A 16,677-nucleotide genomic window follows, 5' to 3' on the forward strand; every position below is an offset into this window, starting at 1 on the left:
TTAAAGCCAAACAAGAATCAAGGCCAAATATATTCTCACACTTGTGTGGTTGTAGCACTGTAAAAATTTCCGTTCGCATATGCGAGCGATACATGGCAGGCAAAGTATGTGTTCCAAGAAAGAGAATGTCGTGTCCATACTAATCTGTCAGCTGTGTTCTAGTTTTAGACAGGTGTGGAGAGCCTAACAGTTCATATGTGTGACACATTAGTAATGTGACCGAGGCACCTGTGTCCAACTGAAATTTCACGTTTCCCACAAATAAGTAAATGAACAAAAAGTTTATTTGACTGGCATATCGCTCTAGAAACTACACGTTTGCTAATTGCAGACTTGGAATATACTGCATTAATGACATGGCCCTTGTGACTAGAGTTTTGTGAGTGGGCTGAATTCTTATGTTTGTTCCATTGCAAACATATGGATTTTCACATGTCCTTCCTAGCACAAGCATAACACTGAACTTTTCGGGAGGGACAGTCTTGGTGTTTGTGGCATGAATAACACCTAGGGCAAGACTTAATTCTGTTTGCCTGTGTAGCCGCCTGTTTAGTGAACTGTGTATGCGACATGGAAGATTGTTTACTCTGTGCGCTTAGCGCACACCACCAGTGCAAAATGAGGTAATCGCAGCTAAGGGACTCAACCCGACAAATAGCTGTCTGCTCAAATTTATGAACCGAACAGGCACCGGAATTGTACTGATCTAGTATTTGCATTACCTGCTGAAATGATGGATCGGACTGTTTCAAAATTTGTTCTCTGGCTTTGACATTAGGTACATTGTACACAATCACATCATGTAACATAACATCTGAATATAAAGCACCGCAAATACATTTAAATTTCCATTTCCTTGTCATACATTACAAATCTCTTATCCACTCAAGATAAGTTTGTTCCGACCATTTTTTGCTGTTAAAAATTTGTACCTAGCTGCTACCACATTCACTTGTTGGTCGTAATAGTTTGTTAGTGACTGTACGACCTGGCCTTAATCAAGTTAATTCGGATTGGTGTTTGGAAAAAGTTTTTGCATGAGGCGTAGCACTGCACTTCCTACTGTAGATAATAGATAAGGAAGTTTCACAGTACCTGGTACATTGTGGGCCAGTAAATGTGTGTCAGACTGTGATAACCACTGGAGCCATTCCTCTTCTTGGTCACAAAACTGTCAAAAAGATGGTATAGCAGCTGTAGTAGGCAGTGCTTGTACCATCGGGCGTGCAGTGTTAGCAAGTAGATGCTGCACAATGTTGAGTAGTGCTGATATTTGCTGCGTCTGAAACTGAAACATCTGCATTAGCTGTGTGGCTTCTAACACTTGTGGCTGTGATGCCAGAGCAGGGGGTGGGACAGGATTGTTGGGCATGTTGGAAGACACAAATACAAAAAATATGCAAGGCAAGCAATCTAAATAATGACAAAATTGGAGAAAAGTTCTGCATCACCCATCTGAAAACACTGATTAGCAAAAATGGCGAACGCTCCTGCAAAGTAAAGACGAGAGAATTAAGGTGCCTGCAAAAATATGTCCGTGGCTGTCAGCAGGGAGTTCGGAGGATCCCCGTTGTCAGATTTTGGCCCTTGCCCACTTGTCTCGTATAGGGTGCCTCAAAGGATGCTGCATTATTAGAATGCTATACAGCAATTCAAGCAAGTAACATTAGTAGTTTTATTTCAAACAATCAGATTGACAATACTTAACTTGGAGATTTAAAGGAGTAGTCACATGCAATTGGCGACATGCAAACAAGTAATGCTGGTCACAATAGATAAAGTCCAAACAAGCAATGGACATGGATTGTAACACTCTCAGCTATGCTCTTCAAATACATTCCACTAATGTCTGTATACTGAGCTGATCTGAGCAGCCGAGGCTGTCAGGAGTGATGCTTATATTCACTTCTTGCAGGTGTCGCTCTTGTTGTGGTGTGGTCCTAATCAGCGCACCATTGGCCGACGTCGTCTCACTGCCTTCTCTGATCTTCCATTCTTTATCTTCGTTCTGGCGCTTTTGGTTACACCAGAACACTTCGATTCTCTTCTGGTCCAGTTTTCTCACAGTGTTTCACTACCATACAATGCTGTATTCCAGACGTACATTCACAGCTATGTCTTGCTCAAATTAAGGCCTATGTTTGATTCTAGCAGATGTCTCTTGGCCAGAAATGCTCTTTTTGCTAATGCTAGTCTGCTTTTTATGTCCTCCTTGCTCAGTTTGTCATGGGTTATTTTGCTGCCTAGGTAGCAGAATTCCTTAACTTCACCTACTTCATGATCACCAGTCCTGATGTTAAGCTTCTCGCTGTTCTCATTTCTGCTTTTTCTCATTACTTTTATCTCTTCGATTTAATCTCAATCTATTTTCTGTACTCGGAAGACTCTTCATCCCATTCAGAAGGTCCTGTAATTCTTCTTCACTTTCACTGAGAATAGCAGTGTCATAAGTGAATCTTATTATTGATGTCCTTTCACCTTGAATCTTAATTCTACTGTTGAACTTTCCTTTAATTTCCACCATTATTTCTTCGATGTATAGATTGAACAGTAGGAGCAAAAGATTACAACCCCGTCTTACACCCTTTATAATTTGAGCATTTAATTCTTGGTTTCCATTCTTATTGAATTCTTATTGTTTCCTTTTGGCTCTTGTACATATTGTATATTACCCATCTTCTGCGTTAGCTTATCCCTACTTTTCTCATAATTTTGAACATCTTGCACCGTTTGACACTGTTGAATGCTTTTTCCAGGTCAACAAATCCTATTAACATGAACATGAACATGTCGATTTTTCTTTAGTCTCACTTCCATTATCAAACTCAACATCAGAATTGCTTCTCTGATCCCCACACTTTTCCTAAAGCCAAACTGATCATCATCAGTTTTCCTTTCCATTCTTCTGTATATTATTCTTGTCAGCAACTTTGATTCGGAAGCTGTTAAGCAGTCTCAGATTTGTTGGCTCTTGCAATCTTCAGAATTGTGTAGATGATATTTTTCCAAAAGTCATATGATATACTGCCAGACTGATACATTCTACACACTCAGGTGAATAGTTGTTTTGTTGCCACTTCCCCCTGTGATTTTAGGAATTCTGATGGAGTTTGTGTATCTTTTCTTACTTATTTGATCTTAAGTCCTCCAAAGCTGTTTTAAGTTCTGTCACGTCATCAGAGAAGTCTTCCTCTTTATAGAGGACATCAGTGTACTCTTTCCATGTATCCACTCTCTCCTGTGTATTTAACAGTGGAATTCCCATTACACTCTTAATGTTACCATCGTTGCTTTTAATTTCACAGAAGGTTGTTTTGACTTTTCTGTATGCTGACTCAGTTCTTCTGACAATCATTTCCTTTTTGATTTCTTCACATTTTTCATGCAGCTGTTTCACCTTAGCTTCCCTGCACTTCCTATTTATTTCATTCCTAAGTAACTTATATTCCCTGCTGGTAAAAGCTCTTGTCCTGTAGGTACAGCCATATTTTCACTGCACGACTGACACTCTCGTCATCTTCAAATTTTGTTCCCCATAGAGAATTTTTAAGTGGCCCAAAGAGATGGAAGTCTGAGGGTGAATGATTCAGCATATCTGGAGCAGTGGCTGTGATGGGACGTCCTAAGCATATCTGATCATGGAGCTCTGATTCTGCATTTCCTGAGGCTGTAACTTCCTTTACCCATCGTCCAACTGTACTATCAACTGCAGCATCGTCATGCACTCCACAAAAACATTTGTGGATGTCCATGACGGTTTCAAGAATTCAATAACAGCACGATTATTGTAACGTGAGTCATATGTAGACGACATTTTGACTCTGAACTAAGGCTCTGCCATCTGCCAGAACGTTTCGAATCTTCACCAGTGTTCAGAACAAACACCAAATGTGAGACACCAACAAGAGACTTTGTTTATGTATATTAATGGCTTTTTTAATGTGGGGCATTACTTATTGGACGACCCTCATATTTCTGTATTCCTGAATATTCCTGAACATTTTTGTACTTCCTTCTTTTGTTGATCAGCTGTCCATTACCCGTGGTTCCTTTGCAGTTGGCTTCTTTGTACCTGTGCATTTCTTTCCAACTTCTGTGATTGCCCTTTTTAGAGATGTCAATTCCTCTTCAACTGAATTGCCTACTGAGCTATTCCTTATCACAGTACCTACAGCTCAGAGAATTTCAAGCATATCTCATCATTCCTTAGTACTTCCGTATCCCACTTCTTTGTGCATTGATTCTTCCTAAGTAGTCTCTTAAAGTTCAGCGTACTCTTCAACCCTACTAAATTGTGATCTGAGTCTGTATGTGCTCCTGGGTCTGCCTTACAATCCAGTATCTGATTTCAGAATCTCTGTCTGACCATGAAGTAAACTAACTGAAATCTTCCCCTATGCCCTGACCTTTTCCAAGTATACCTCCTTCTTTTGTGTTTCTTGAACAGAGTATTCACTATTGCCATCTGGAATTTTTTGCAGAACTCAATTAGTCGTTCTCCTCTCTCATTCCTTGCACCAAGCCCATGTTCTCCTGCAACCCTTTCTTGTACTCCTTCCCCCACACGCCCATTCCAGTCCCACATGACTACTGGTTTTTCATCTTCCTTTACATAATGAATTACCCATTCAGTATTCACATCTACTTTCTCTCTCTCTCTCTCTCTCTCTCTCTCTCTCTCTCTCTCTCTCTCCATCTTCGGGGTGACCCATTGGCATGTATGCCTGAACTATTGTCGTCAGAGTTGCTCTTACAGGCTATTTACACATGAAGTCATTCATCTGTGGGAGGAAAAGTGACTAAAGTTGAGGGACAATCAACTGCAAGCTGTGAAACCAATGGCCCCATCCATTTTGTTCCTCTGTCCAGTCATGAAGGCAATATAAAATGTCATTCACTTGTCTCTGTATAGTACTTAGTGCTCTTATATATGGCTCTTTATTTGGGCTGGATGATTAATTCTTTTGTTGTCCATGTGACTTGTGCATTATTTCACTGTGTCTTATTTTAATAAAGTGATTTTTATTATTCTGGTGAGAGGGTAGCTGTAAATTTATGTGTGATACTGCATTCTACTTTATCAGATGCCAGGACGGGTGTGATATGTGTTTCAAAATTTTGTGAATTGCTCTGGCCTAAACTTTAATTTGAAAGGTTTAGAGTGTTACAGAGTGTCTGGCTCATTCTTCGGAAGTGCAGTAATCAGCCAGGTTTGATTACTGCTGTACTATTTTTGCGTCTTTCATAGTATTGTTTCCCTCTGAATAAAACTTTTAGATTAAAGATTGGATTGTTGTGTGTGTGTGTGGGGGGGGGGGGGGGGCGCTATCTTTCCTACCAAATATGTCATCATCATCATCATCATTACAGATATGATATGTTGTTAAGAACCAAGTCAGGAAGGCTAGGGGTGATAAGATATTTGAAGTTTGTGTAGTTCCTCAATCAGCCTAATGGGGTGGAGCATTCAAATTCCAGTCCTCCCAAGATCCATCGCAATCTGAGAAGTCGTACCCAGGTCCTCTACATGGCAGTCAGACATGTTGAGAAGATGGACTGTGTCCTCAAATAATTACATGTTTAGTACTCAAATAATCACACATTAAAAAAGAGAGAGAGAGAGAGAGAGAGAGAGAGAGAGAGAGAGAGAGAGAGAGAGAGAGTGCTATTCTACAACTTCTTGATGTTTCCAGTTTTCCTGGAATCTATCAAAACAGATTTGGTGTGAGAAACTAACACAGGATAAACATCATCTCATTTCTTAGAGCCTTATCTTTAAGTTCATAATATTTGGATACAGATCTATTAAGTTTCTTCTTTTCTTGAAGACCATTGAATGATTCTCTAGCTACTAATTTTATTCATCTTTTATTAAAGCAACAGTATAGGGATTGAGTCATCACAAACTGTCTTTATTCAGTTTTCTCCTGTTCATAAATATCTAATGTAAAGAGCTTCACAGATTAGGTGCAGATGATGATGCAATGCCAACAAGCCATTGTTTCATCTCTCTTGGAGTGGTGACATTTTCTTGCCAGATCTGCAAAGAAAGATTGATTGGGGTAAGGATAGAGTAGAAGCATTTCAGGAGTGAGCATAGCATACTGCGCATGGGCTCAACATCAAATACATGACTTCAATAAAACACTGCTTGTTTACACTTTTTGCTTGGACCGAAACTTAAATATATATGATCTTTTTTACACATTTGTGTATTTTCAACTCCACTGGTGTTGTTATAAATGCAAAGCAAAGCAAGAACAGTTACATTTTACAGGAAAGTACCACAAAGGTCTATTTACGGTTATTGTAAAAGTGAGAGCTGCTTTATATATTTAAAAGAAGCAAGAGACAATGTTATGCAACATAGGGCAATATTCTGTGATTGTTATGACCATGTATTGGCAAGGCAATAATAGACAGATAAATTCAATAGTGGAAAGAATTTTTTGATAGAGAGGAGTTTAGAGATGTGAGGCTTATGGGATGAGTCTGACAAAATCAAGACAAATATTGTAAATTCATTTCTGAAGCTTTAGTGGAATTTTCCTTCAGATTATAGTTCTCACTAGTTAATTGACATCCACAAGATGCTAGTATATAAAATGCCATTATTTTGTTCACTGTGATTGATGAAATGATGTTGACCTTAAACAGACAGTACAGGAGAATTAAAACAATTTCTTCAAGGCACAGTTTTATTGCAACAAGTTTGTGCAGACCTTATTTCTATATGAGAGTGTGTGAAGGTGTACGAAATGTATTATTTATAGGTTTTTTCGGCTAATTTTCAGCAGCTGATATATAAAAAAACTCATGACACTAAACTGCATTAACTGGATTTTATTAATATTACCAGTTTTGGCCATAAAGCCATCATCAGCTACCTAACAACATAACATTACAGTTTGTAGAACAACATTAAGACAACACAAATTGGTGCCTAGAAGTGACATAATAATATGCTTACAAAAATCACTTAAAATATTTCATTTGTCATGAATATTGAAACACAAAGCGCTGAATATTTTAATGAACATGAAATACAGAATAAAAATCTCATTCATAGAATTTATAAGTGCAGCAATCGTCCTGTTCATATGAGATGACAACAACAAATACAAAGTGACTTGGCATCCCAGCCCAAAGATCTCATTATATTGAAGATATACCATATATCGATATGTACATTACTTAATTATAAAATGCGACAAACAATGTAAAGATAGCTAAATCTTATCTCCACCATCGTCATGTATCATAATAATTTATTTTTATACAATCATGCCATCCTAATACACAAAAAAAGCATACATCAAGGTCTCAGTTGACCTGGTCACTATATAAAGACAGAGAATGTAACATTGTATAAATTACAGTATTACAGTATTGTAGAAATTATAGCACAGCCTAAAACAAAAATGATTCCTAACATAAAAATGATCCAATAATAATCACTTACATAAAGTTAGTGACAAGATAAAGTGAGCTCTTGTAATTGTGTGGCTCATCCAAGTTATTACATATTCTATGTATAAGCCTTTCTGTAGAAGATCTATACAAGATTCATTATTCTATGAATGTACAGTAAAATTACAAATTTTCATCACAATTTTTCTCCCACATGTTCAATAATTATTCAAGCAATTTGATTTTTTTGCATGGGTTCTTAATAATCTTAACACATCGAGGTTGCTTTTGGCTGTGGAAGCGGAAAAATTGCTCCCCATGAGTAATTACGAGACTCATAATTAATTATCTTTAATGTATCCATCCACCTTCTCTTCTTTGTGTAACACTTGTTTTTCTCATATAAGCTCTTGAAATACGCGTGTTTCTCTTTTATCGAAAGATTTCTTTAATTTTGCTTTACACATCAAATGTTTCCCCAGTTATGTAAGTTTCTTGTGATTTTTATTTTTTTCCTATTCATTCCTGCTTTATCATTTTGCATTTTCTTTCACTCATTTTTATACTTGCTCCCTTTGTTGCATTTTTATATTTTCTCCATTCTTCAGTTATATTTGGTATCTCAAAGGATTTACACTGGACACTGACTTTTTGCCTAATTGTTCATCTGCTGCCCTCATTATATGTTAAGTCAGCTGTTACCATAGTGCTCCCTTTGAAACTCTTAATCTTGTTGTTCCAACTTTTCCAGATTCTACCTTTCTTTAATATCTCTTGTTGCAATAATGATGGCATATTTGGAAACATAAAATAAACAAACTAAACCATGGAAAGAAGTAGCTGAACAGATAAGCTTGCAAATGTCTCCTGAAATTTTTCAGGTAATGCTAAATATCGAGGAAAATTTTTGCCAGTGGAACATCAGATGCATACAATATTGTATGGTTAGCTTTAAATAAGTCAGCAACAAAAACAGCTTTTCAGTAAACACAAAAAATCAGCCTTACAACTCTGTTAGACAAACAAAGTAATAGTAGGATGAGCAGTGCAAGTGTGTGTGTCAACTCGCGTGGATAAGTGGTCAGCATGTCTGACTGCCATCTAGAGAACCTGGACTTAATTCCCAGCACTGCCAGGGGTTGTTCCTTGGTAGATGGGTGGACGGAAATAGGGTGGACTCCACTTTGTGGGATTAACTGAAGAACTGCTTGAATGAGAAGTAAACAGTTCCGAGGTCTAGTAGTGTGCTGATCCCACGTGCCTCCATACTGCATCCAAATAATGCCCTAAGCAGAGGATGAAACAATGGCTTGTCAGCATTGTATCATCATCTGCACCTAATCATGGAGTTACTTGGTTTTTGTAGTGTAGTACAGTGTGAGAGACGCTTTTGTTGTCAGCTTCCTGTTTGTAATGTTCATTTTTTCCTTCAGTTGAGAAACAGTATTAACTCCAAATGATCCCATGTTGGAGAGATTTATAACAATGTACTACATTTTCTTCTTTAGTTGACTGCTGTGTGGTTAGAATTATTTTCTTGTGCTTCCTTCCTATTTCCTATTTTTAAATCCTTTTAAGGTAAGCTGGTAATTCACAGGAGTTAACATTAGATCAAATAACTAATCAGATACTGAATTGAATTTGGGAGAAAAGAAAGTTTTTGCCACATATTGACTACAAAAAGGGATCGATTGACAGGACTCATCCCGAGGCAGGAAGGAAGTATGAAGGCAAAAACTGTAGTCAGAGACCTAGGCATGAATGCAGCAAGCAGAGTTAAATGAATACAGGTTGCAGTAGATACAGGGCGGCACACAAAATGTGTTACCAATTGTTTCTTTCAAATTTACGATGCACATTAGATATCCCGCTGGTATCTCTACAGCAGTACCAGCAGAGCTTGGAAAAACAAATGAGTTACAAAATGATGTGTAATTCATGATACTGCTGCTAGGAGACTAGTTAGCAGCAATGGCTGACAATGGAAGACTGATGACACAGCAATGATCAGCAGTTGTGTTACTTTTTCATGAAATGAAAAGCCTTGTTGTGACTCAGAGGCGTTTTCGACAACAGTTTAACACACGATGGGTCTCTTGCAAGAAGACCATCCATAGCTTGTACGATAAATTTGTACAGGAAGGAACAGTATTGGAAGCGAAGTGACCTCAGCCTAAGCCTGTTTGTTTGCCAGAGAATATTGAAGCGGTACGAGCTGCTGTACAGAAAAGTCCCAGGAAATCATGTAGAAAGGCAGCAGTGCAACTGGGAATATCCAGATGTTCGATTCAAAGCATTCTTAAAAGTGACCTCCATATGTACCCATACAAGATGACCTGTGCACAGCAGCTCACTGAAGAACACAAACAGCAGAGACTACTGTTTGCTCAGTGGGCGGAGGATAGGGAAAGAACTCTCAACAATGTTTGGTTTTCAGACGAAGGGCATTTTCATTTAGACGGTGTGGTTAACAAACAGAATGTACACTTTTGGGCCACTGAAAACCCACAAGTGCTTCATGAACAACAACATTATGCTCAAGGGATTACAGCGTGGGCAGCAATTTCCAGTCACAGACTTACTGGACCCTTTTTCTTTGAAGATACTGTGAACAGCGAGTGGTATTTGAGCATGCTTTGCAATAGCTTCATTCCACAGCTTCTTGCTACTACCTTGCCCATCAACACGCAGTGGTTCATGCAAGATGGAGCAACGCCACATACTGCAAACACTTTGTTGGAGTTTTTACACGAGCATTTTGACATACGGATCATTTTACTCAGGTTTCCAGGTCACTTCAATGACGGACAAAATTGGCCCCCCCAATAACCCAGACCTCAATCCATGTGACTTTTTTCTTTGGGGGTACCTAAAGGAAAATTTTTCCTGAAATGTCCACGTGATTTAATGGAGCTCAGAAGACTTATTCTTCAAGCTTCTAGTGAAATTACGGAAAACATGTGCCGTAGGGTAATCACTAACTTCATGCTTGAAGGAAGTTAGGAAATGAAATGGTGGACATATTGAGCATTTGCTGAGATAGAACAAATCTCAACAGACGGCTCTTCATTGTAGTATATGTTCCTTTCAGATTGTATTGACAATAAAGTTTATATTCAAAAACAAAATGTTGACAGATGTTGTGCACCGCCCTGTACATATAGATGAAGAGATCTGCACAGGGTAGATTAGTTGGGAGAGCTGCATCAAACCAGACTTTGGACTAGAGACGACAGCAGCAACAACCATTACTTCATGCACACACCAATTAGTGGGGTCTTTGCGATGCAAATAGATATCTTCATTCTTTCTTACTCTATGCTGTTAATTTTTTTCCAGGCATGCAGTAAACTTACTAGTCAGTCTTCCTGGGAGCTGCTATTCAGAACTATTGACACTTGCAGACAGACTGTGCCCACCTGAACTGGAATGTGAAGGATATAACATGGCAGTGGTGGAAATAATATTGGAACTGTTGGATGAAAAGCTGGAAGACCAGGTAGTTACCGATTCTCTATTACCAAATGTCATGTGTGTTTTGGAGTTAATCTGGGAACATAGATCAATTTTGACATCATTCTTGATTGTGTACAAGCATAACCACATATACAGTTCACTGATTTGAGTTTAACTACATAAGCTATTGCCCACAAATCCTATGTCAAACATTATTTCTTATTACTATTCTATGTTTGTGATTTATGTAACTAAAAAGGAATCTACGCTTTGTCCCTAGATCTGAGCCAAGAGTCACATTTAAATAGCAGAAATTAAGAGTTGGAAGATTCTTGCATGTTTATTCTCCTGAAGCTGCAGTTTAATAATGAATTCAGAGCTATAAATGTTATTTAAATTGCAAAACCTAAAATAATAAGTGAATAATAATACTAAGGACACTTCAACATTAGTTATTTATTTATTCAACCAGATCAGCTTAGGGCCTTCAGGCCTTCTCTTACCAGGGTTTCACAAATACAATATTTTTTTACATCATAGTTGCTTGAGAAATAACAATAATTTTAGTATGACAAATAGTAATAAAATAGTATTAATAGAATTAAAAATGATTTCACCTCTATTAATACTACTGCTGCCGCCACCAGTAATAATAATAATAACAGCAATAAAATAATAACAACAACAATAATAATAGTGGCAGATACAAAAAATATTTATTGGATAGATGAAAGAATCTTTTCATTAAATGATGGCATGAGAACACACAGATAAAGATATCAATATTTGCAAGCTGTTGGAGCCTTCTTCTGGCAGAACGGTTGAAGGGGGAGGAAGAAGGGTGAAGGAAAAGAACTGCCGAGACGCAGGAAATGGACAGAGTTTGAAAAAGGCACCCAGAGATTCCTTGTCATCTGATGTGCGAAAATCTCTGCACTTGTCTGCATGCAGCCAGGATAGCTATGCAAATGATGTTGAAATATGATCAAAGAGTGAAACATCACAGACACACAGGTGATAACAACCAGTTCCAGGTGACATGAGCGCTTCAGAGAAAGAGCTTTCAGGGTAACATTGCTGTGATTAAAAGTTGGAAGAATAAGTGGTTGTACAAGTTCTTTTTTTTCCTTCCTTTTTTTCCAGAACAAAAGGGAAGATCTTTTTAAATTTTTGTAGGGAATGCCATCTTGCTCATTGTGGCTGTGCTCAAGAGAGAAATTGACATTTGTCCCATTTAGTATTGAAGATGATAAGGTTCCCCAATATTTCGGGCTAACGAGTCTAGAATGACCAACAGAGCCGCTTGTGGTTTGAATGCGTTGAATTTTGACCCTGTATTCTGTGCCCATTTTGACAGTGCATACAGGTCAGTCATGAAACTGTCAACAGCCATATTCAAGTTTATTAGTTTTGCACTTAGATACAACTGGAGGTCATCAACATACATGTGGTAGTTGCAGGAGTACAAAACTGATGACGTAGCATTGCTGTACAGGGAAAGAGTATAGGACCAAACACTGAACCCTGGGAAATGCCTCATTCTGCTAGCTTCCGTTGAGACTTTATGATGCCTGGCACAATGTATTGCTGGCAAGAGGACAGGTACAAGCGAAACCGTTCCACTGTGTTGCTGAAAAATGTAGGGTGCTAATTTTGGCAAGTAAAATGTCGAAGTCAACAGTTTCAAAACCTTTGCTGATATCTAACATAAGAAGCACACAATAGTCACCTCTTGTCTGTCCAAGACAACCTTCAGGTTGTCTATTACCTTTATTACGGCACATGTTGCACTGCAATGATTACAGAAAGCTGATTAGTATTCATCCAGTAGATTGTTTTTAGTTAACTAGTTGGTTAACTGGTTCCGGACTGTGTATTCTAAGGCCTTGGATGTCGCCTAAAGATGTCACCTGAAGTACATAAATAGGTCAGTAACCAGAGTGCGCTATGACATCATCCTTTTTGAAGTAGTGGCTTAACTAGTTCCAGTTTCCAGGCCTTGGGGGAAAAATTTGTGGTTCAGGGGTGGTTGAAGATATTTGTTATAATGGGCAGTAGTGGGTCAGTAATAAGCTTCATCATTAGGACTATGGTGGCATTGTGTCCAGTAGATGCTGATCTGATACACATGTTGTGTTTGATAGTATTGCAAATAACAGATTTAGACAGAATTCTGCATGACTACTGTCATTTATCCACAGGAAGTAATCAATGAGCATCTGTTTTATTTTTTTACCTTAGTAATGAGCTCATAGCAATGTACACACACAGTTAAAAAACTGAGGTTTCCTTCATTTTCAAAATTCAGTGCTTCAGGTAAATTCTTCATAATTTGTTACATCATTAAGGAACTACAGCATTCTGGTAACTGGTTTCAGTCTACAAGACCATCTTCTGACCAGAGGCTCTAGATGATATGAAGAGATGGTTCAGTGAGCTGCGTAGTAGCGACTGGTACTTGTCATGAACTGAACAATTGGAAAAGTGACAAGCTCCAGCTGGCACTACACAGCAGTTCTGTGAACCGGCTCCTCCCTTCATATTGAGCCTCTGCTCTGAAGATGGTCTTACAGATTGAAACCGATAACCAGAATCAAAAGTAAATAATTTATTGTGATTTGGTCTGCTTTTAGTAAAAAAAGAGATGCATCCAGAAAGTAAGTTCCGATCATGTCCAGAGGTGGCATTAGTAGTCGGATAGGAATGTGCATGCACAGGAGTGGAGAGGATGTATGTGGAATACTGCAGTGCAGTTTGAGTCTTTTTGTAGCATTGGGTACCTCACAGTCCTGGGATAAAATGGTTGCTCTGATATTGTCTCCCATCAGCTGCAAGATTCCTGCAGTTATCCAATTTTTGCATGCTCAGAAGCAGTCTCCAGAAGGGATTCATTGCCAGTTGTGCCATGTGTATGGACACAACACTGTGAGCGACAGTACATTCAGACAATGGTGTAGGCAATTCGCTGAAGGACAAATTTTTCCCGAATCTAAGCCGCACCTAAAATTTGAGACTCGAAATTCAAGGGGAGAGAAAAGTTTTAGGCCTCACCTCCAAATCGAAACAAAGTTGGTCCATTGTAATATGAGACACAATTTAGGTCGAATGAATGACGATACAACTACAGTAGTTTGGTTCAAGTCGTAAATTTAGCAATTAAGCTTTACCATCTGTATTTGTGCGGGTACCCTTCCTTTTTCACGTGCTTCATCTGGTTTGAATTGATTGTTTATTTTTCTTTGATCTGATAAGTGCCGTTCTCTTTGTTATACGTGTTTAAGTCACTCTAAGCTGAAAATGCATTACTGTACTGTGTCATGCACTGTTTGTCACATTCTGATAATGAGTGTTTACAGCCTGTCACCGCTCGCGGCATGGTGTGCTTTTGTGCATGCTACCGCTGCTTACAATTAAAAAAAGAGAGAGAGGAATTGTCTCATTAGCAAAACAATGGCAAGAGACTGCTATTTGTTGTTACTTACACCGCTGCTTTCTTTGATAATGATCATCAAGAACCAAATAATGGACTGCGTATGATAGATGATGTTCTGAACAAGAGTTTAGCGAAAATTTTTCTCCGTTTGAAAATCTTTGCAGACATCTCTTTAGTACATTACATTCTGCACAGAAATTAGAGTCAACTTAGGTTCAAAAATCTAGTCAATTGCCGTGCTTCATTTCTGACTGTATCAATATTAGGCATAAGAATAATACGAAGATAAACTTGACATGATATGTATATTCTTCTACGTTCGCTGTTGTGTCATTCTACACTCCTGGAAATTGAAATAAGAACACCGTGAATTCATTGTCCCAGGAAGGGGAAACTTTATTGACACATTCCTGGGGTCAGATACATCACATGATCACACTGACAGAACCACAGGCACATAGACACAGGCAACAGAGCATGCACAATGTCGGCACTAGTACAGTGTATATCCACCTTTCGCAGCAATCCAGGCTGCTATTCTCCCATGGAGACGATCGTAGAGATGCTGGATGTAGTCCTGTGGAATGGCTTGCCATGCCATTTCCACCTGGCGCCTCAGTTGGACCAGCGTTCGTGCTGGATGTGCAGACCGCGTGAGACGACGCTCATCCAGTCCCAAACATGCTCAATGGGGGACAGATCCGGAGATCTTGCTGGCCAGGGTAGTTGACTTACACCTTCTAGAGCATGTTGGGTGGCACGGGATACATGCGGACGTGCATTGTCCTGTTGGAACAGCAAGTTCCGTTGCCGGTCTAGGAATGGTAGAACGATGGGTTCGACGACGGTTTGGATGTGCCGTACACTATTCAGTGTCCCCTCGACGATCACCAGAGGTGTACAGCCAGTGTAGGAGATCGCTCCCCACACCATGATGCCGGGTGTTGGCCTTGTGTGCCTTGGTCGTATGCAGTCCTGATTGTGGCGCTCACCTGCATGGCGCCAAACACGCATACGACCATCATTGGCACCAAGGCAGAAGCGACTCTCATCGCTGAAGACGACACGTCTCCATTCGTCCCTCCATTCACGCCTGTCGCGACACCACTGGAGGCGGGCTGCACGATGTTGGGGCGTGAGCGGAAGACGGCCTAACGGTGTGCGGGACCGTAGCCCAGCTTCATGGAGACAGTTGCGAAAGGTCCTCGCCGATACCCCAGGAGCAACAGTGTCCCTAATTTGCTGGGAAGTGGCGGTGTGGTCCCCTACGGCACTGCGTAGGATCCTACGGTCTTGGCGTGCATCCGTGCGTCGCTGCGGTCCGGTCCCAGGTCGACGGGCACGTGCACCTTCCGCCGACCACTGGCGACAACATCGATGTACTGTGGAGACCTCACGCACCACATGTTAAGCAATTCGGCAGTATGTCCACCCGGCCTCCCGCATGCCCACTATACGCCCTCGCTCAAAGTCCGTCAACTGCACATACGGTTCACGTCCACGCTGTCGCGGCATGCTACCAGTGTTAAAGACTGCGATGGAGCTCCGTATGCCACGGCAAACTGGCTGACACTGACAGCGGCGGTGCACAAATGCTGCGCAGCTAGCGCCATTCGACGGCCAACACCACGGTTCCTGGTGTGTCCACTGTGCCGTGCGTGTGATCATTGCTTGTACAGCCCTCTCGCAGTGTCCGGAGCAAGTATGGTGGGTCTGACACACCGGTGTCAATGTGTTCTTTTTTCCATTTCCAGGAAATTTCATAGTTTATTAGGCAGACTGGATTTAAATGAGACAGCAGCAAACACGAAAGAATACATGGCAAAATGTTTATATATGTTTATATTTGTATTATTCTTATGGTGAAGAGAATACTGTGTGTGATTCACAACTCATAATAGTTCCTATTAGCAACCATCTCTTCTCACAGATAGGAAAAAATTCAGAATGTAGAGTTGGCCATATTGACAAACATCCCAAAAAGTCTTGCCAGTCGAATTTTTGTAGTACACTGAAATGCTGCTACATTCACAGACGAACAATACGGAATTTGTATTTACTTCATTGGATAAAGTATGAAAATGCAGTGGTCGAAACTCGGGGCGGAGAAAAAAGCTCATCTTCCACCTTTCCTTTTAATTTATTTACTGACGCAGAGGTTTTGGTGCCAGTACTTATCTTTTGGCACCAGTACTTATCTTTGTGCCTGCAAAGCATGCCTGTGTAGCGCTACATATATTCGATGGCAGAAGTTAGTTGTGGCGGCACCTACCAACATTTTTCAGAACTTCCACTCATTTTGCACTCGATTCTAAGCCGCAGGCAGTTTTTTGGATTACAAAAACTGGAAAAAAAGTGCGGCTTAGATTCGAGTAAAT

General features: G+C 39.8%; 1 protein-coding gene across 1 annotated transcript in view; it reads left to right on the forward strand.

Annotated features, from left to right (window-relative positions):
• Positions 1–16,677, forward strand: part of LOC126281425 (synembryn-A) — a 130,361-nt gene that overhangs the window by 76,954 nt on the left and 36,730 nt on the right. Inside the window, exon 6 of the mRNA XM_049980373.1 lies at positions 10,750–10,909. Coding sequence (XP_049836330.1) covers positions 10,750–10,909 — 160 coding nt within the window. The remainder of the gene's footprint in view (positions 1–10,749; positions 10,910–16,677) is intronic.

The sequence above is a fragment of the Schistocerca gregaria genome, chromosome 7 (genome assembly GCF_023897955.1).
Source record: "Schistocerca gregaria isolate iqSchGreg1 chromosome 7, iqSchGreg1.2, whole genome shotgun sequence".
In the NCBI taxonomy this organism is placed as follows: Eukaryota; Metazoa; Arthropoda; class Insecta; order Orthoptera; family Acrididae; genus Schistocerca; species Schistocerca gregaria.